General features: G+C 44.6%; 2 protein-coding genes across 4 annotated transcripts in view; one reads left to right on the top strand and one right to left on the bottom strand.

Moving 5' to 3' along the window:
- Window positions 1-370: 370 nt before the first annotated feature.
- On the top strand, window positions 371-14,294 carry pdhb (pyruvate dehydrogenase E1 subunit beta). The gene is made up of 10 exons (XM_033036623.1): window positions 371-482; window positions 580-639; window positions 3,059-3,166; window positions 3,252-3,314; window positions 3,395-3,430; window positions 4,228-4,513; window positions 10,745-10,855; window positions 11,280-11,371; window positions 12,500-12,641; window positions 13,141-14,294. The coding sequence occupies exons 1-10, from the start codon at window positions 447-449 to the stop codon at window positions 13,284-13,286; spliced, it is 1,080 nt and encodes a 359-aa protein (XP_032892514.1). The 5' UTR covers window positions 371-446; the 3' UTR covers window positions 13,287-14,294.
- A 2,295-nt stretch (window positions 14,295-16,589) lies between these two features.
- The window catches only part of pxk (PX domain containing serine/threonine kinase like), a 40,465-nt gene continuing 35,130 nt past the window's right edge, over window positions 16,590-21,924 (bottom strand). The window contains exons 18-19 of one of the 3 annotated variants that reach the window (XM_033036622.1): window positions 20,376-20,405; window positions 17,097-17,223 (exon numbers count right to left, since the gene is read on the bottom strand). In XM_033036622.1, coding sequence (XP_032892513.1) covers window positions 20,389-20,405 — 17 coding nt within the window. In that variant the 3' untranslated portion in view covers window positions 17,097-17,223; window positions 20,376-20,388. Of the gene's footprint in view, window positions 17,224-20,317; window positions 20,406-21,924 lie in introns of all 3 variants that reach the window. The other 2 variants (XR_004414600.1, XM_033036621.1) reach the window with 2 other exon arrangements.

Here is a 21,924-nt window from a genome sequence, read left to right as displayed (position 1 = left end):
CCGCCTTGCCACCCTGCGTACAGCGTCACTCGCCGCCCTGCCACCCTGCGTACAGCGTCACTCGCCGCCCTGCCACCCTGCGTATAGCGTCACTCGCCGCCCTGCCACCCTGCGTACAGCGTCACCTGCCAACCTGCGTATAGCGTCACTAGCCACCCTGCGTACAGCATCACTCGCCGCCCTGCCACCCTGCGTACAGCGTCACCTGCCAACCTGTGTACAGCGTCACTCGCCGCCCTGTCACCCTGCGTACAGCGTCACTCGCCGCCCTGCGTGCTGGTGCCAGTCGCCGCCACACATTACAGGCTGGCAGGCTGCCAAGCATGCGCACTGGCCATTTGAACTGGGCGCCGCCATCTTTTATCAAGGCAAGGCTGGGAGCAGCGCTATTGGCCGAGGCGACGGCCCGCGGTTCGTGTCGCGGGGGGGGGGGCGGCAGCAGCAAGATGGCGGCGCTGAGGTTGTGGCTCCGCGGGGGGAAGGTGAGGCCTCGGGCCCCGCGAACAGACAGCGCCGGGCGGGCGATCAGTCGGTGTCCGCGCACTAACGCCCTCTCTCTTCTTTCCCGCACACACACAGAGCGCCTTGAGCCTGCGGACGCGGAGGCAACTGCACAGGACGGCGGCGGCGGCCGCTCAGGTACGGCGGGGTCACCTTCGCGCTGAGCCGGCCTCGGGCACTCGGGCTCTGGGGCTCTGCCTGGGGCACTGAGCCGGCCTGGGGCTCCCGGCCTGGGGCTCCCGGCCTGGGGCTCCCGGACCCTGGGGCTCTGGCCCACTGGCCCAGCCGGGTTGTCTTGAACTGTCACCGATATTAAAACAACCTTCAAACGCCACTGTGGCCTCTGTCACCATCAATGTGAAATAACCTTCAGTCACACAGCACCAACCCATGCCCACCAGCCTCGCCCCAATGCTTCCTTTATTATCACGAGTGTCAAGCTACAGTGACATTCTTTTTTTTGCATGCAGGTCAGAAGATTATTGCCATACACAGGTCAGATATAATGCATAGAAACTGAGAATATGGACATAAAATGCTGGAGTAACTCAGGCAGCATCTCTGGAGAGGAATGGGTGGCGTTTTGGGTCGAGACCCATTTCTCCTCCTCTCTCCGCTACTTTGAAGAAGTTCTCTCATCACAGCCCATATAGACGTGACAATATCACAGCCCACTGAGTCTATATATATACGACTATATCACAGTTCACTGGATTTTTATATAAAAGTCTATATCACAGCCCACTGAGTCTATATATACAAGTCTCTATCACAGCCCACTAAGGCCTCGAGCTCTGAGCCAGGCTAGCATGAATTGCCACTGACAAAAAGCCTTTCAAATGCCACTATCACAGCTGCCTCCAGCAACACCCCCAGCAGTGTGAACCCACCGCTCTCTGAGTTTAAAAAAACAGAAATCTTACTCCACATATCTCCTTTAAACTTTGCACTGAATGATAAATGTAATGTTGTCCTCCATCTGAAAATGACTTTTAAAATCATTTGCCAATTTCCAATTTTTTAAAAGGTGTTTGGCATTAATTGTTAGCCCGGAAGTGCAGAAGGAATCTTTGTTTACTTCTGTCTGTGGAAGTTCTTGGAGATGAGCATGCTCTCACGTAAATGATGTAAACAAGACATTGGATTTACGAGTTAAAATGGTGTTTTGAAACTGTCACATAAATGTTAAATGAGTCTAGAATTAGTTACTCCAGCATTTAGTGTTTTACTTAGCCTAGATTTTTGAATAAAATAACTGTCCACATATAGAATGATTGAATTAATGCTACAGTACTATGAAATTAAATTCATGTAACTTAGCCTTTTTGGTCCATTGCTGTTCATGCTAGTCATGATGCTCATCAGAACTAATCCTGTTTGTCCTGCAAAGGCCTGTACACCTTTCTTATTGGCATCTGAACCATCCTACCAACAACTAAAGAGTGTCCCTAACCTACCACCTATCTCGTTGGAGACCCTCAGACTTCATTAATTGGACTTTATCTTGCACTAAACATTATTCCCTTATCTGTACACTGTGGACATGTCGATTGTAATCGTGTATTGTCTTTCCGCTGGCTGGTTAGCACGCAACAAAAGCTTTTCACTGTACCTCGGTACACGTGAAAATAAACAAAACTATTGAATTATATCTATTTCCTCTTCATAATATCATAGTGATAGGAGTACAATTAGGCCATTTGGCCCATCAAGTCTACTCCGCCATTCGATCATGGCTGATATCTCTCTCTCCTAACCTCATTCTCCTGCCTTCCCCACATAACCACTGACACCTGTACTAATCAAGCATCTATCTATCTCAGCTTTAAATATATTCATTGACTTGGCCTCCACAGCCTTCTGTGGCAAAGAATTCCACAGATTCACCACCCTCTGACTGAAGAAATTCCTCCTCACTTCCTAAAAGAACATCCTTTAATTCTGAGGCTGTGACCTCTAGTCCGAGACTCTCCCACTAGTGGAAACATCCTCTCCACGTCCACTCTATCCAAACACTTCTGCAAGTTTGCTCCACATATTCATCACCCTCCTGGAAAAGCATACCTCTTAGCTCTCCTTTAAATGTCTCCCCTTTCACATTTATTTTGGGCTCCCTGCCTTGTTGGGGGGGGGGGGGGCGGGGTGGAGGGGGTGGGAGAGTGGGAGGCTGGTGGGGGGAGAGGGGTCGGTGGGGAGTGGGAAGGGGGGGTCGGTGGGGAGTGGGAAGGGTAGGTGGGAGGGAGTGGGGACTCCATCATTTGACTGGCAAATTGGGCCAAGGGGTTTTATCCCCACTCTATATGACTACAACACACAGAATGAGCTCCCTGCTATTCAGAGTAGTGCCGTGAGATCTTGGATGTCCACCTGAGAATATCTCAGTTGATCACCATGGCTGTGTGGTTCCATCTGGAGCAGTGCAGCCCTCCCTCAGAGCAGCATTGTGTCTTAAATATCTTTGCGCTTGTTCAGCCCATTCACGGTGAAGGGGTTACAGACCAAGCCTCTTGTCCAACGTGGTGTATTGATTGCCTGCCCCCAACCCTCTTCTGTCCAGCTGACCATTCGAGATGCCCTGACCCAGGCGATGGATGAGGAGATTGAGCGAGATGAAACGGTGTTCCTGCTGGGAGAAGAGGTAGCACAGTACGATGGTGCTTACAAGGTGAGGCACAGCTGGTGTCTAAACTTCTGTCACATTGTAAGCCCTGAGAGTCGCTGTAAATATTTGGTGCTTGCGTTTGCTTCAGGTGAGCCGCGGACTGTGGAAGAAATGGGGAGATAAGAGAATCATCGACACTCCGATCACAGAGGTACGTGTCACTGTGTAAGGATGAAATGTCCAGTTTGCATTTACTACCACGATACTCAACTTGTTCAACCTCTCTTTCAGATAGGCTTTACAGGGATTGCAGTTGGTGCCGCTATGGTATGTAACTTCAACGTTGTATTTAACTCGTATTCCACACATACAGTTGTGCACCCACAAACATCTTATTAGGAAAAAGCCTGTTTATTAAAGGTGGCATGTTTGTTTAGTTTAGTCTAGTTTAGAGATACAGCGCAGAAACAGACCCTTCGGCCCACCGAGTATGCACCAACCAGCGATCCCCCGCACACTAACAATATCTTACATTAACACACTAGGGACAATTTGCACTTATACCAAGCCAATTAACCTTCAAACCTTCAAGACCAAGCTGGAACTTTGCTTATTTACACAGTCCCCATGAGTTTGCTGGAGAAGAGCAGGCTGATCCTCGGTGACGAGGCTCTATAAAGGCGTCCTGCAGGTATGGGGCTAGTGAGATTGGGAGGCAGAATGATCACACAAAGAAACGTCATTGTTCAAAAGGGCAAACTGCTGTAGGTCATAATATCGTGCAGTGAACATGTATAAAATGATAGACACAAAATGCTGGCGTAACTCAGCGGGGCAGGCGGGAGAGGAATGACCCGAAACACCACCCATTCCTGAGATTCCACTCTCCAGAGATGCTGCCTGTCAATCTGAGTTACTCCAGCAGTTTGTGTCTATCTTCAGTGCAAACTAGCATCTACAGTTCCTTTCTACACATAAATATATAAAGATTATGCATGATTATATTAGAATGGAAGATTAAAAGTCCATATCAGATTTTGTTTGCCTGCTGGGCATGTGAATGTTCTTTAGTGCAAAGATGGCCTTGCAACGCCAAGGTTGTTTAACGCTGGCTCCTTCCTCAGGCTGGCTTGAGGCCCATCTGTGAATTCATGACCTTCAACTTCTCGATGCAAGCGATCGACCATGTTATCAATTCTGCCGCCAAGACCTACTACATGTCTGGGGGTGCTGTCCCTGTCCCCATCGTCTTCAGAGGCCCCAACGGTTCCTCAGCCGGAGTGGGGGCTCAGCACTCGCAGTGCTTTGCAGCCTGGTACAGCCACTGCCCCGGGCTGAAGGTGCTCAGTCCTTGGAATGCTGAAGATGCCAAAGGCTTGATGAAATCTGCCATTCGAGATGATAATCCCGGTTAGTTCTTGAAGTGTTTTGTTTTGTGAAGGTTGATAGTTCAATTCACTCTCGGCTGCTGACGTGGAATAGTTGCCTCTGAACCAAATATGCTTTGAAGGCTACACAATTGGCTTTTAAAGCAGGCAAATGGGCCTGTCCTGACTTACGTGATTTTTTCAGCGACTTGCCGGCACCCGTCATAGTCTCAGCAGGTCGCCGAAAATGTTCAAAATCCAGCGGCGACCAGAAAAAGGTACAACTCTTTGGGCGACTACTCACGACCATACAGGCGACATGTCGCGGGGTGACGCCTGTTATGGTCGTGAGTAGTCGCCCAAAGAGTCCTACCTTTTTCTGGTCGCCGCTGGATTTTCAACATGTCGAACATTTTCGGCCACCTGCTGTGACCGTGACGGGTGCCGGCAGTCGCCGAAAAAATCCTGTCAGTGGGACAGGCCCTTCAGATGGAGAAAAAACAGACACAAAGTGCTGGAGTAACTCAGCGGGTCAGGCAGTTAATTATTGAGTTACTCCAGCATGTTGTGTGTTTTTTTGTAAACCAGCATCTGCAGTTCCTTGTGTCTAGATGCGGCATCTTGGTTGGCACAGATGAGTTGTCCCAGGGCTTGTTTTAAAGCTGAATCACTAGTGATTTTTGTTGCCCTTTTATTTAGGAAGCTCCATTTGTAGATGCAGGTGGTTCTGCTATAACACGATCATTGTGTTCCTAAGGAACCTTGTGTGCTATAGAAAATCATGTTTCAAACGCAAAATAACAGTTCTATTTCTGCTCAGGATTTTTTTTTTTTAAGTCTTTTCAATAGCGATAAGTATTTTTACTGCACGCTAACAATACTAAAGGCTACATGTTGCATTGGTTTTATCATTGCACAAAGTAACTTCTTGCGTATGGTGTGCACAGCCTAAAGTTGTAAGACAACATGTTCTGTTTGATGGTACACAAAATTGCTGGGGAAACTCAGCGGGTGCAGCAGCATCTATGGAGCGAAGGAAATAGGCGACGTTTCGGGCCGAAACCCTTCTTTCGGCCCGAAACGTCGCCTATTTCCTTCGCTCCATAGATGCTGCGGCACCCGCTGAGTTTCCCCAGCAATTTTGTGTACCTTCGATATTCCAGCATCTGCAGTTCCTTTTTGAACACATGTTCTGTTTGATCTTCTGTTTGTGCACGCCAGGTTGATTGCATTCGTTGAAAAGGGGTGGACCACGTGAAGGTTGCAATCTCCCACCCCGCACAAGTGTCAATAGAAGTGATTGCTTGTCGTTTCCTACGGTCTCCTGCGATTAAAGTAGCAGATGTGTTAGAAACATAGAAACATAGAAATTAGGTGCAGGAGTAGGCCATTCGGCCCTTCGAGCCTGCACCGCCATTCAATATGATCATGGCTGATCATCCAACTCAGTATCCCGTACCTGCCTTCTCTCCATACCCCCCGATCCCCTTAGCCACAAGGGCCACATCTAACTCCCTCTTAAATATAGCCAATGAACTGGCCTCAACTACCCTCTGTGGCAGAGAGTTCCAGAGATTCACCACTCTCTGTGTGAAAAAAGTTTTTCTCATCTCGGTTTTAAAGGATTTCCCCCTTATCCTTAAGCTGTGACCCCTTGTCCTGGACTTCCCCAACATCGGGAACAATCTTCCTGCATCTAGCCTGTCCAACCCCTTAAGAATTTTGTAAGTTTCTATAAGATCCCCTCTCAATCTCCTAAATTCTAGAGAGTATAAACCAAGTCTATCCAGTCTTTCTTCATAAGACAGTCCTGGCATCCCAGGAATCAGTCTGGTGAACCTTCTCTGCACTCCCTCTATGGCAATAATGTCCTTCCTCAGATTTGGAGACCAAAACTGTACGCAATGCTCCAGGTGTGGTCTCACCAAGACCCTGTACAACTGCAGTAGAACCTCCCTGCTCCTATACTCAAATCCTTTTGCTATGAAAGCTAACATACCATTCGCTTTCTTCACTGCCTGCTGCACCTGCATGCCTACTTTCAATGACTGGTGTACCATGACACCCAGGTCTCGCTGCATCACCCCTTTTCCTAATCGGCCACCATTTAGATAATAGTCTGCTTTCCTGTTTTTGCCACCAAAGTGGATAACCTCACATTTACCCACATTATACTGCATCTGCCAAACATTTGCCCACTCACCCAGCCTATCCAAGTCACCTTGCAGTCTCCTAGCATCCTCCTCACAGCTAACACTGCCCCCCAGCTTAGTGTCATCCGCAAACTTGGAGATATTGCCTTCAATTCCCTCATCCAGATCATTAATATATATTGTAAATAGCTGGGGTCCCAGCACTGAGCCTTGCGGTACCCCACTAGTCACTGCCCGCCATTGTGAAAAGGACCCGTTTACTCCTACTCTTTGCTTCCTGTTTGCCAGCCAGTTCTCTATCCACATCAATACTGAACCCCCAATGCCGTGTGCTTTAAGTTTGTATACTAATCTCTTATGTGGGACCTTGTCGAAAGCCTTCTGGAAGTCTAGATACACCACATCCACTAGTTCTCCCCTATCCACGCTACTAGTTACATCCTCGAAAAATTCTATAAGATTCGTCAGACATGATTTACCTTTCGTAAATCCATGCTGACTTTGTCCAATGATTTCACCACTTTCCAAATGTGCTGCTATCCCATCTTTAATAACTGACTCTAGCAGTTTCCCCACTACCGATGTCAGACTAACTGGTCTGTAATTCCCCGTTTTCTCTCTCCCTCCCTTCTTAAAAAGTGGGGTTACGTTTGCTACCCGCCAATCCTCAGGAACTACTCCAGAATCTAAAGAGTTTTGAAAGATTATTACTAATGCATCCACTATTTCTGGAGCTACTTCCTTAAGTACTCTGGGATGCAGCCTATCTGGCCCTGGGGATTTATCGGCCTTTAAACCATTCAATTTACCTAACACCACTTCCCGGCTAACCTGGATTTCACTCAGTTCCTCCGTCTCATTTGAACCCCGGTCCCCTGCTATTTCCGGCAGATTATTTATGTCTTCCTTAGTGAAGACGGAACCAAAGTAGTTATTCAATTGGTCCGCCATATCCTTTCTGGAGCTACATGATCAACTCACCTGTTTCTGACTGCAAGGGACCTACATTTGTTTTAACTAATCTCTTTCTTTTCACATATCTATAAAAACTTTTGCAGTCAGTTTTTATGTTCCCTGCCAGTTTTCTTTCATAATCTATTTTTCCTTTCCTAATTAAGCCCTTTGTCCTCCTCTGCTGGTCTCTGAATTTCTCCCAGTCCTCTGGTATGCTGCTTTTTCTGGCTAATTTGTACGCATCATCCTTCGCTTTGATACTATCCCTGATTTCCCTTGTTATCCACGGATGCACTACCTTCCCTGATTTATTCTTTTGCCAAACTGGGATGAACAATTTTTGTAGTTCATCCATGCAGTCTTTAAATGTCTTCCATTGCATATCCACCGTCAACCCTTTTAGAATTAATTGCCAGTCAATCTTGGCCAATTCATGTCTCATACCCTCAAAGTTACCTTTCTTTAAGTTCAGAACCATTGTTTCTGAATTAACAATGTCACTCTCCATCCTAATGAAGAACTCAACCATATTATGGTCACTCTTGCCCAAGGGGGCACGTACAACAAGACTGCTAACTAACCCTTCCTCATTACTCAATACCCAGTCTAAAATAGCCTGCTCTCTCGTTGGTTCCTCTACATGTTGATTTAGATAACTATCCCGCATACATTCCAAGAAATCCTCTTCCTCAGCACCCCTGCCAATTTGATTCACCCAATCTATATGTAGATTGAAGTCACCCATTATAACTGTTTTGCCTTTGTCGCACGCATTTCTAATTTCCTGTTTGATACCATCTCCAACTTCACTACTACAGTTAGGTGGCCTGTACACAACACCCACCAGCGTTTTCTGCCCCTTAGTTTCGCAGCTCTACCCATACCGATTCCACATCCTCCAAACTAATGTCCTTCCTTTCCATTGCGTTAATCTCCTCTCTAACCAGCAACGCTACCCCACCTCCTTTTCCTTTCTCTCTATCCCTCCTGAATATTGAATATCCTTGGATGTTCAGCTCCCAGCCTTGGTCACCCTGGAGCCATGTCTCCGTGATCCCAACTATATCATAATCATTAATGGCTATCTGCACGTTCAACTCATCCACCTTATTACGAATACTCCTTGCATTGAGACACAAAGCCTTCAGGATTGTTTTTACAACGCTCTTACCCCTTATACAATTATGATGAAAAGTGGCCCTTTTTGATTTTTGCCCTGGTTTTGTCTGCCTGCCACTTTTACTTTTCACCTTGCTACCTATTGCTTCTACCCTCATTTTACACCCCCCTGCCTCTCTGCTCTTGTACCCATCCCCCTGCCACATTAGTTTAATATCCTCCCCGACAACACTAGCAAACACTCCCCCAAGGACATTGGTTCCATTCCAGCCCAGGTGCAGACCGTCCTGTTTGTACTGGTCCCACCTCCCCCAGAACTGGTTCCAATGCCCTAAAAATTTGAATCCCTCCCCCTTGCACCATTTTTCAAGCCACGTATTCATCTGCAATATCCTCCTATTTCTACTCTGACTGGCCCGTGGTACTGGTAGTAATCCAGAGATTATTACCTTTGAGGTCCTACTTTTAAGTTTATCTCCTAGCTCCCTAAATTCATCTTGTAGGACCTCATCCCTTTTTTTACCTATATCGTTGGTGCCAATATGCACCCTCCCCCTCCAGAATGCTCTGCAGCCGTTCTGTGACATCCCTGACCCTTGCACCAGGGAGGCAACATACCATCCTGGAGTCTCGTTTGCGGCCGCAGAAACGCCTATCTATTCCCCTGACAATTGAATCCCCTATTACTATTGCCCTTCCACTCTTTTTCCCCCCCTCATGTGCCGCAGAGCCACCCATGGTGCCATGAACTTGGCTGCTGCTGCATTCCCCTGATGAGCCATCTCCCTCAACAGTATCCAAAATGGTATACCTGTTTAGGAGGGAGATGACCGCAGGGGACTCCTGCACTACCTGCCTACTGCTTTGCTGGCTATTGGCCACCCGTTCCCTTTCTGTCCTCTTACCTTTTACCTGCGGTGTGACCAACTCACTGTACGTGCTATCCACGACTTTCTCAGCATCGTGGATGCTCCAGTATGAATCCAGCCGCAGTTCCAATCGTTCAATGCGGTCTGCCAGGAGCTGCAGCTGTACACACTTCCTGCAAACGTAGTCACCAGGGACACCGACCATATCTCTGATCTCCCACATGTTGCAGGCTGAGCAAACCACGGGGCCAATCTCCACTGACATATCTTACTCCCAAATTAACTCTATATTAAATATTAAAAAACACAAAACTTTATCCTTTAAACTTTACTAATAAATACTAATAAATACTGTACACGTAACTCCCAGAGTCCTTAACCTGAAGGCAGAAATGCCAAAATGTAAACCCGGTCCTCTTCCACCAATCAGAGGCTTCCACCAGACTCCTTCTCTGGAACGATGCCGATTTTGGTGTCAGGTCCCCTCGCACCAACGGCTCCCTGGGCCTCTGTGAAAGCAAGCCCCGCGATGTATTTTATACTTACAGCGCAGGTGTGCTTAAGAGACAATGGTGTCTGATAACTGCAGGGAGGTTAGAAAGAAACTTTTTTTAAAGCTCCTACACAAATCCAAGACAGCTTTTTTACTTTGGTCAATTTCCAAATAACGTTTTAAGAGGTTTTCTAGTTCCCGATCAAAAATAATATTATAACCAATTCAGCCCACATCATGTTCCCTAATTCATCACTCACCTTGCCTCAATTTTTTTTAATGAAAACGCGTGTTATAGCAGAGCGACCTGCACGTCAAATATTGAGTTTGGGGCAGTTGTCATAAAATTATTTAAGCAGATTGATGCAACCTAATACAACCTGCGTCAAAGAACATTAGTGGTCGCCTTGATTTGGGATGTTTTGGTCTTTAGTTGAGAATGTTCTTGGAGAGTTTCTGAATCTCAGCACTGTGGTACTGAAGATGGGATTACTTATTTTTTTCTTGTATTCGACGAAAGTGCTTTTGTCTTTCAGGCACCAGGCCGTCAACTTTGAAAATGGGATCTGTTCTAATTGGTGTTTAATAGACGTTCCTTCTTTCAATGACTATGAATGAAATTGCCTGTAAAATGTTGGAACCCCCATCTTATATGGAAGGTGCATTGACCATTTGTTATCTTGCAGTTGTGTTCCTGGAAAATGAATTGATGTACGGTGTGCCCTTTGAAGTTTCTCAGGAGGTCCAGTCCAAAGACTTCCTCGTCCCAATAGGGAAAGCCAAAGTGGAGAAAGCAGGTAAATAGTGGTGTGCTCAGAGCAAAAGTGCTGGAGAAACTCAGCGGGTGCAACAGCATCTATGGAGCGAAGGAAATAGGCAACGTTTCAGGGCCGAAACCCTCGGGTTATTTTTCCCGAGGGATTCGGCCCCGAAATGTTGCCTATTTCCTCTCCAGAGATGCTGCCTGTCACGCTGAGTGACTTCAGCATTTTATGTCTATCTTCTATGTAAACTAGCAGCATCTGCAGTTCACTCCTACACATTACATGATTAACGAGACCGGTTGACTTAATCGTTTCGGATACATGTATGAATTCAACTGCAACACTAGTTTTATATAATTTTTGTTTCAGCCTGTTTTCCCCCGATCCTGCTTACTGAACTTGTATCCAGGTGAATGTGTGCAGTTCATGTATAATCCAGGTATGCCGTCTCTTGCAGGAACCAATATCACCTTGGTTGCACACTCCAAAAGTGTGGGCAACTGCATGGATGCAGCAGCAGCTCTGGCAAAGGAAGGCATCGATTGTGAGGTGGGTGATTTGCAAAGACAGACTCGTTCAGAAAAGTTGAAAGGGAACGGTAAATAATTGAAGCTTGCTATTCTTCATCTGCCATCTGACATGTTAGCCGTTTCCAAATGGACGCTGATGCTGCACTGCTTGTTAGTGTTATTAGCACTTCTCTCCACTACTCTAAATGGTCAATAATGGTTTGGCTGGAATCCAGTTCTCGAAGAGAAGGATAGTTCTCCAGTTACATCGTGGGAAGACCAGGCCCTATTAACCGTGGTCTATCAGTATTAGCCCTCTTTAATAATGTGTCAGAGAGGTAGAGCATGAAAACAGGCCCTTCGGCCCTGCCGACCAAGATGCCACATCTATACTAGTCCCACCTGCCCATGTTTGGCCCACATCCCAATGAACCATCCCAACATTCAGCATGTAAGGGGGATGATGCTGGTTTACTCAAAAGTATCACAAGCAGATGAGTGCAGCCATGTCACTGATAGGCAATCCAAGATATTTCACGACAGGTGATTTCGACACCATTCGGCCTACTCCTGCACCTAATGTCTAAACATCGTTGGAAAGATTTTATCTGCAGATTGCAATTTTAGATCTTGCCAGGCAATACAGAAAATTGATTCAAACATTCAAACTGACTCACCAGCTGAGTTTCTCCAGCTTTTTTGTCTACCTTCAAACATTTTTTTAATACCTTTTAATTCTCGTTTACCATGGTTTCATGTCATTTATGTAGGTGGCAATAATTGTCGCATTCAGCAAACACTACTTTGATATGTTTCATAGTCGTACAGCTCATGGCCCACTCATCCATGCTGACCAAGGTGCCCCATATGGGGCTTGGACATCGGGAGAGACATGGAGAACAGGGGAGAGAAAAGACTTTGCCTTCCATCACAGTGGGTCTTTAGTACCAGCCTCAACTACCTCCTCTGGCAGCTCGTTCCATACACCCAACGCCTTATGAAGCTTGTGGGATCGTGTGTGTGAGGCCTTCACTATTGTTTGCCACATGTGGTCTTTTCCACTCCAGAATGGTATTGCAAAGTTGTGTCCATGGTACAGTTATATTTTCATTATTATGACCGTCCTTGACCCGGGAGCCTATCAGTGAAGCATTTGGTGCCGTTTCAGGTGATAAACATGCGCACCATCAGACCCATGGACATGGAGACTATCGAAGCCAGCGTGATGAAGACCAATCGCTTGGTAACGGTTGAGGGTGGCTGGCCACAGTTCGGAGTGGGTGCTGAAATCTGTGCCAGAATCATGGAAGGTAAAGAACTTCTATACGTAGAGGATGTTGCAAGTTTCCCCGCGTTGAACGTAGAACAGTAACCAAACCCCTCGGCCCACAATGCCCGTGCCGAACGCGATACCTGGTTAAACCGATCTCACCTGCCTGCATGTGATCCATATCCCTCTATTCCCTGCACTTCCATGTGCCTCTCTAATAGTCTCGTAAACACCACCATGGTATCAGCCTCCACCACCACCCGTGGCTGTGGGTTCCAGCCACCCACCACTCTCTGTGTGAAAAATCTTGCCCCGCACAATTCCATCAAATTTCCCCCCCTTACAGCCATGACATTTCCAACCTGAGGAAAAAGGTTCTGACTGTCCATCCTATCTATGCCTCTCATCCTTTTATATACTTCTATCAAGTCTCCCCTGAACCTCTGGTCCTAGACTCTCCCGCTAGTGGAAACATCCTCTCCACGTCCACTCTATCCAGGCCTTTCACTGTTGAACTGTACCATAATGTTTCATTTCAGGCCCAGCGTTCAATTACCTGGATGCTCCAGTGGTGAGGGTGACGGGTGCAGACCTTCCTATGCCCTACGCAAAGATCTTGGAAGATAACAGCATACCTCAGGTTAAAGATATCATTTTTACAGTCAAGAAAATACTCCATGTGTAGTGTTATCTTGCTTTTTACCAGTCTGCCATCACTATTTAAATAACTTCACTGGCATCTAATGTAACTTTAGTGTTTATGTCATCCTGCAGTTAGAGGTAGAATGTACAGAATATTTGGTGCCAGCAAGACTGTTGGCAAATAATGCATCGGTAAAACGATACAACATCAATAGAGTGGTGGATCATTTCCCAGTTGGTGCATATTTCAAATGCTGGCAAGGGGCGAAGCCTGTTTAATCTGAAGCGTACCATCTCACTAACGGGCAAATGTTAAAATCAGCCCTCAAAAATAGGATTATAATATCGTTCAAATTATGAAGAAGGAAGAATTGTAATGTTGTTATTATACTTTTGCTTCTGTTACTTTTATCACTCACTAGACCAAGTAGGACCCGTTGGGTCCCGTCCCCTCAACGCGTGTATGACGTCACACACACTAACCACCCCTAACACACACCATCCCCCCCTTGATATTATATTAATATTATTCATTCGCTCCGTTTACCCCATCTCCCGCTCTATCCACTCACACATAGCCCCCAACTCACAGGCGCGTACACTCATATCTCCGGTACTGTTTATCGTTTTTAACAAGTCAATCTCAAATTGTAAGCATTATTTTACATCTACCCGTCAGTAAAGGGATTGACATAAGCCCTTAGGTTCATATGTAACAATGAATCAATGAAAACAAATCAATGGCTTCATCTAACTTTTAACGCTTTGATAGATTATGATATTCAATTTGCATTATCAACTCATTTTTAAAAATTGTGTTGTGTCTTTGGTCAATTGGTTTGTGAAACTGTTACAGTATGTTCCTTTGGACTATTTATGAATGTTTTGAAAGACACTCCGTGGTTTAAAAAAATAACCTATTGCGAAATAGCTGTGCTGTTTGAGTTACACAATTATCAGTTACAATTATACCATTGTGGGTTTTTTTTTTGTAATGTATATAACTGCATTGAAATTAATTGAATGAAATTAAAAGTTCTGAAAACAAAAATCTTATTCCTTTTTAACAAGAATAAGTAGCTGTATCTCCAAAACCACAAGTGTTGATTTTACTGTGAATGCTTGTTTATACTGATCACAATTCCTCTTGGTTGGTAAACTAGAGTCAAGCTTCAGTCAGGAATTTTGACCTTGCCTGCAAATGTCCTCATGACTTAAGGGCCTGTCCCACTTACACAATTTTTTTCGGCGACTTGCTGGCGCAGTCTCGCGGCAGGTCTCCGAAAAGTTTCAACAAGTTGAAAATCCAGCGGCGACCAGAAAAAGGTACGACTCTTTTGGGCGACTACTCACGACCATACAGGCGTCACCCCGCAGGGTGACGCCTGTATGGTCGTGAGTAGTCGCACCTTTTTCTGGTCACCGCTGGATTCTCAACATGTTGAACATTTTCGGAGACTCGTGGGGTGAAGCCTGTATGGTCATGAGTAGTCGCCCAAAGAGTCGGACCTTTTTCTGGTCGCTGCTGGATTTTCAACATGTTGTAAGTTTTCGGAGACCTGCTGCGACTAATGACGGGTGCCGGCAAGTCGCCGAAAAAAATCGCTTAAGTGGGACAGGCCCTTTAGTGAGTTATGTTTAATGTCATTGGTTTGAAGCTGTTGGATTCACTTTTTCCCCCCGAGTTGCTGATTTACTACAGGAGAGAGAACATGGATTTCTATTTGTAAATGATAAGCCTGTTGCTGCAGTAGATCCCAGACTGGTGTATTATTCTTGCTTAACACACCTCATTATTTTGAAAGCAGACTGGTGGAACAGAATTTAGCTGCATTTGAGTTGTTGTTGCAGAGCCTGTGTCTAGTATTTCATATTATTCAATGGATGTCAGAGTGTCGATGAGGCATCTTGGCTGGCATGGGCAAGTTGGGCTGAAGGGCCTGTTTTCCATGCTGCATAACTCTATAGGTGATTAGTTATGGAGCTTCTCGTCTATTATTGCCGATGTGTGTTGCCAAGGGTTTTGATGTGTTTAATGTATTCAATGACATTTAGTGGATAATGCTGGCTGGCCGCTTATGTGGAGGTTAGGAGTGTTAACCCAAAGATGATGCTTCTGGTTGAAGACATTGGGGATCCACCATCTGTGGAGATGGAGATATGGCTAAGAGTTGCCTCATGTTTGTTGTATACCTCATGTGTAGTAAGGAACTGCAGATGCTGGTTTAAAACAAAGATAGACACAAATAGCTGGAGTAACTCAGTGGGACAGGCAGCGCCCTTCTCTCCAGAGATGCTGCCTGTCCTGCTGAGTTACTGCAGCTTGTTGTGTCTATTTTCTGTTGTATACCTCATGGCTGGATGTGCTGGTTTAGAAGGCTTTCAAATGATCTTTTCACTGTGGGAATGACAGAACCTTTTCCCCCAGCGTTCCCCAAAGACTTGAGGGCATAGATCTAAAGTGAGAGGTTTAAAGGAGATGTGTGGGAGTATTATTTGCACAGAGTGTAGTGGGTGCCTGAAAGCCACTGCCAGGGGTGGCATTTCAGAGAGGCATGTGGACAGGCAGGGAACGGGTCATGTGCAAGCAGAGATCAGTTTAACCTGGCATCATGTTCGGCTTGGACTTGTATTGTTCTATGAATGCTTGGTTTTGGCTACAGCACATTGCTCCTGCTATTTGGGTCACACATAGCAGATTGACCAGGTTAAGATTTGTTGGTATGTTCCAGGTTTAGTCATCTGGTAGTGATTGTGCAGTGAAGGATATACCAGGCCTTGAGGTTAACCATTATGTGGAAAGGCCGTTCTCTGATGCTGACATTGAGCTGTTAGGTTCTGAATCTTTCCCATTTAGCACGGAGCTAGTGCCGCACAATAATAATGAGAACCGACCTCCGATCAGGATGGAATTGAACAAACTTACCAATTACTGTGGTAATTAAACAAGAAGGCAAGTTTGTCAACTTATATCCAGTGCTGCAAACACGGGATGACTGACTGACCATAGTTTGGTTTCTTGACGCATATTTAGTGGAAATACAAATGTTAAAGCACAAATTACCTTCTGTGTAATAACTTTCTTTCTAAAGTAATGGATCCATGCTGGAAGATTCAACCTCCACTCTCTGAGCCACAGCTGTGAATGGAGAGTGAAGTTAATGTAGACAAGGAATTGCAGGTGCTGGAACGGTGCAGCAAGAAACACAAAGTGCTGGATGAACTTGGCAGTTCAGGCAGCACCTTCTGAAGAGGGGTCCCGCCCAGAAACATCGCCTGTCCATGTTCTCCAGAGCTGCTGCCTGACTTACTCCAATTTGCATTTTCACAAGACTCCAAAGAATAGTGAATTGCCAAGATAATTATTTTAATAAAATATTAAATGAATATCTAATCATTGTTTACAAGAAATTTGTACATATACTATGAAAAATGTCTGCATAGAAACAGCTGTTTCTTTTGTTTATACAGTAAAACAAATCTTTAAAGTGCACTTTCTTCAGAAAATCAAGGTTAGATTACAGTCAAACTACAGCAAATTCTTAAGATACATTATTGCAAATTAGATTGCTGCCATCTTTGTATTACCGCAAGGTAAACTTATTGCAGATTGCTGGCTCCACAGTTACAAGTGCTTAATGAGAAGATGTTTAGGAATATAGCAATGACCACAAGGGGAACACATTGGCTGCAACATACTGCATGTAGCTTCATCAAAAGGAATGATTGTCCCGTACAGTAGCTCGACTCTCGCCCCACACAGCCCCGGCGTTGGGATGCCAGCTTGTGTTATTTGATGGTGGGCATGTTGTGATCACGTGTCGTCGCTGGCTTTAGGTGCCCCTTCTTAAAGCTTTGAATGGAGCCGAGTAAGGCTCCCCTGCCCGTCCCATTGGCAAGAGGCGTGGACTCTGATGGCAGCGGCACCTCCAACTTGTGAGACGGGGGAAGAGCCGGAGCTGCAGGGATGGAGGAAACGGCTGCAAGTACGAAGAAAGCATTCAGTAAATTCTCACAATGCAAACTTAAAGAACTTTCCCTTACTGACAGCACTTTCATAGAAACATCTGCAAAGGCTGGTAGTGTTCACGAGCCAACATCACCGTTAACAAAGGACTTTCCTTTTAGTTTTGTGTTCTAGGATGTCACATTTGTTTTACGTTTTCGCAAAACTCCACAGACCTTACCATTCTGCTTTAAGCTGAAGTAGATGGAGCTACGGGCAACTTGTTCAGCTGCTTTGGTAAAATGGTCGCGCATTCATATTCCATATTACTCTATTTTGGTTTATGTAAAATTCTTGTGCAGATATTAGGCCATGCAGAGCCTGACAAGGGGTACCAAGAACTGTTGCCTCAGAAAAAACAAATGGCTATTTTATTTTTGAGTGTTTGTTTAAAACATAACGTTTACACAACTTTAACATATTCCGTAGGATGTGGCTAGTGTAAGCACTTGAATAATAAAGGGCAGGTGCCTAATAATGACACAGGCGGGGAAAAAAGGAAAATAAAAGATTTATAACAAAATGAGAAATGACAACTAATGAAAGCACAGTTCCATGGTTAATTTGTTCTTAGTGGCCCTTTCTCATTTTTGTTATAAAGTTACTTCAGTCCACACAGAAGTGAGTTTCAAATAGTCACAGGAAGAAAGTCTCCAAGCAGGTGATCTTTACTAAAAGGCACCACAGTGCAAGGTGTGCTTTAAAGACAGTCTTGGTTGTAACATACCAGGCTAAATGCATTCAGTGTACCATGGACAAACATGCAATCATCATTGAATGGCCACAGATGGAGTTGTCACAGCCTGAACAAGGTAAATAAGAAACAGCATCACCTTCATACAAGCTCCTTGTTTAGTTTAGGATTGGATGGAATTAAGAGCCAAGATGAATAATCACTTTGTCTTAGCTTCTGAGTTATTTGTACTACAACATCTAGCCATCACTTCATTTCACTCCCACTAAGAGAATTATTGAGGTGTTTAATAACTTGTTCAACTGAAATAGGTCATTTACGGCACAAAGTTTCCATTCAAGCACATCTGTGCAATCGTACCGTGAGAAATATTCAATAGATTATCAAAGTGAAAATAACGCTGTACAGCGTTTAGAAGTATTTTCAGTAATTAAAGCAATTAGATATATAGAGCATTTTTGACCTTTAGTCTAGAAAGCTTGGCAATTGAACCACAACAGCTGTTATTACTAGGTTTTAGAAAGGGGAAAATTCAGATTTTTCAAATACAACCCAGAATTCTTGGTTTTAAGACGAAGAAAGAGGGAACCCCAAACGATTCTCTTGTGAAAAATGCTAAAGTCACATCAATCTATTCTTAACCCAGCAGCTGTGGAAAAGCAGGCATCCTAAACAGTAAACTACAGCGTCACTGGTGCAATGATCCTGTGAGACTAAGTGCCTTGCTATGATGGGACGAGGGGGTACCTCTCTAGTGAAGACACCTTCATCCTCTTTAATCATTCAACCTTGTGGGCAAAATGCTCAAGTTTGAACTCAAAGCCTGTCTTAATTAGTTATAGAGAAGTTGCAAATGTCTCTGTCCCACCAGGGCAGTGAAACATTGGGGAGGACTCAATTCTTTAGCCATTCCTGGAAGTCCACAAGCAAAAGTATGAAGATCAGATTGTGTTGTTATTGAGGGATAGTAATAGACTCAAGTTCACTCCTGTTACAAGTAATTCCCCGCAGCACATCCCATGTGTCCTCTTGCAAGAATATCCCTCCTGTGCATCTGTACCCCAATCTTCACTCGTCCTATATTCTCCCACATTTGCAACAGCTGTGACTCGGGGTCTTGATGTTCTCCAATGCATCCACTCATCACAACCCACGCCATAATCACAACTTCCTCTTTCACGGCCAATATCACATCTCAGAACCACGTTCACCACTGCCTTCAAAAATGTCTGCACAAATAAACACGAGGACTCTTACAAAAACAATCCTGCTGCGCATCACATGATCAGCTTTGAATGAAACCTAGTTTTATCTGAAAGACTTGTTATCTCTAAATTACTGCAGTATCAATGAACCATATTACTGCGTGATTCTTCCGTGTCAACTCTTTAGCATGAACAAAAATCCATCCTTTCACCCCCTGTAAAGCATCCTTTTCTATATACTGTTGCACCTCATGCTCATCTTATAATATACATTAAAAAAAAATCACTGCTCTTTCAAACTCGGTTGCTTTTGAGCCTCCATTCACCACAGTACAAGTGTGGTTACTGGACTTACTTAACCACTTTCTCACCTCCTATATCAATGGGTAAGTTTCCACACGAAACAATCTTTTAACACAGTCCTGCTACAAATTCACAATTCTCCAGATTAACAGAATTAGACAAACCGTTCCTGGACATTCTCCTAACTCTCACTCTGCTCCAGCACGACCAAAGTTCTCCCATGCCTGCATTTCCCATCTTTACCATCTCCACTTCTACATCCCTTCTGTTTCTCAGACATCAACCCCTTCATTCCACCATTACTGGCCGTGCTTTCAGCCCACCTGGCTTTGAAGAAGGGTCTCGACCCGAGACATCGCCTATTCCTTCGCTCCATAGATGCTGCCTCACCCACTGAGTTTCTCCAGCATTTTTTGTCTACCATCGCACGTCAAGACTCTGCTTTCTCTAAATATCTGCTCATCTCAACAAGATTTCTTTCACAAGGCATTAATTTTCAAATAACAGACAGCGTAAGTACTGTATAAATTGTAAATTTTTATCCTTATAATATTATTGCTGAGGTGACCTGTGGTCTTGTCACATTGCATTGTACCGTTGACCCTGTGTTAACTTACATATGACAAATAAAACTGAATTGAATTGAAGTTGTTTTTAGTATTTGCTACTATACAAGCTCGAATCAGCTACTAGTTGGGAAGTCTGGATAACCAAGACGATCTCAGAATTCAAAAGCGTGAACAGGAAAAATATGACAAACGTCTAAGAGCCCAGTAAATATGATTCAGTGACAAAGACATAAATCTGTTTAAAATCGATTCTACCCACACCTAGAGTGATTGTGATGCAACAACAAACTGATTCACCTTGACGACTGTGACCTCTCTCTGAAACCTTTTAAGTTTTTAGGGTGGTCTACATTACCCCAAAGTCAGGCTCAAAATGGTGTGGGCTCTACAGGAAAGACAGCATAGAAAGAAAGAAGCAGCAAGTCATTACCGTGAATTATACGCGGACAATACACAACATACAAAGCAATGACATTCACACCGGATGTGTTATCAAAGAGAAATAAGTCACATCTTTTATTACATAAAGGGGTCATACAGATCTGCGGCAATTTCATGTTTGTGTCCCTTCCCTCATTAACAGCATCAGCGTCTACAATTGCATCCCTAGCCAGTCACACCAAACGCTGCTACCTTTTCTGAATGGAAGGTACAGCCAGTTATTGTACAGGGTTAATTTTCACTCATCAGATCTCAAACGAGTCAGTGAGAACATTATTATTTTGTGTCAATAAACCTTCCTCAGATCATCTTGGGGCCAACCTTAACAACTTTCCTTCCACAGGTACTGTATGGCTGCTGAATGAAGGAAAACTTTCCCCAATTGACCAGAAATTAAACTTTATATTCATGGCAAGATCTTTAATCGGCAGTTGATGATCATTAATAACTACAATGTACTTAACTTTAGCATGGAGCAACAGGACAAAGTCACAATGCTTCCATGCAATTTTACACCACAGATTGCAACCAATCTAAAATAATGTCATTTTCCCCCCAAAAGGGTCAAGAACGTTTTATTGTCATATGTCCCGAAAAGGAACAATGAAATTCTAACGCAGCCTACTTTCTCGGTTTTAGAATTATACTTTTAAGACCAGGAATAATCACACATTTCCCCTCGTTCGTGCAAGTGGAGGCTTCAATGAAGTCTGGCCTGCAACGATGCTGCTTAATATATTTATCAACTGGTGCAAGGGATGGATTATTAATCCTGATGATTCAAGGGGAAATACACAAGATGGCATGCTACTGAACATAACGGGACAATCCCACAAAAAATACCTACCCTGGTCTATTTAGCCACACTAATGGGGGCAAGACAAGGGGACCCATGGATAGTGTCCTACTAAAGACAGCCACTACATCCTGTGTTAATAAACTCAACGTGCATCTGCTGCTGAGCCTTAGCTCAGGAATGGACACATTTGTGTGTTTCCTTCTGGCACATAATACTATCCTTAGGTTTAGGTTTATTATTGTCACATCTACCGAGGTACAATGAAGAGCTGTGTTTTGCATGCTATCCCATCAGTACATTAACATGATCGTCAAACTCAAATAAAATAGAGAGCAAAGGGGGAAGATACAGAGTGCAGAATACAGTTCCCAGCATTGTAGCGCACCAGCTCCAATGTCCAATGTCCTCAATGAAGTAGAGGTGAGACGGAATGTATCCTAGTTTATGGAAGGACCGTTCAGAAGCCTGATAACAGAAGCTGTTCCCGAGTCTGGTGGTGCGCGCTTTCAAGCTTCTGCATCGTCTGCCCAACAGGAGTGGGGAGGAGGAGGATGGACAGAGAGACAAAACAGACACAGAGACAACCTCCTGAAAATGTTGGAGGAAAGAACTGCAGATGCTGGTTTAAATCGAAGGTAGACACAAAATGCTGGAGTAACTCAGC

The sequence above is a fragment of the Amblyraja radiata genome, chromosome 18 (assembly GCF_010909765.2).
Source record: "Amblyraja radiata isolate CabotCenter1 chromosome 18, sAmbRad1.1.pri, whole genome shotgun sequence".
Classification (NCBI taxonomy): Eukaryota; Metazoa; Chordata; class Chondrichthyes; order Rajiformes; family Rajidae; genus Amblyraja; species Amblyraja radiata.
Note: the sequence above shows the minus strand (reverse complement) of the source record. Positions and strands in the feature narration are given on the sequence as shown.

What these genes read in the sequence shown, in the direction of transcription:
- pdhb (XM_033036623.1), top strand. Translation starts at nt 447, where the DNA reads ATGGCGGCGCTGAGGTTGTGGCTCCGCGGGGGGAAG. An exon ending in TTGCAGTTGGTGCCGCTATG is followed by an intron (nt 3,431 to 4,227) that starts GTATGTAACTTC and finishes CTCCTTCCTCAG; the next exon opens with GCTGGCTTGAGGCCCATCTG. An exon ending in AGCCAAAGTGGAGAAAGCAG is followed by an intron (nt 10,856 to 11,279) that starts GTAAATAGTGGT and finishes CGTCTCTTGCAG; the next exon opens with GAACCAATATCACCTTGGTT.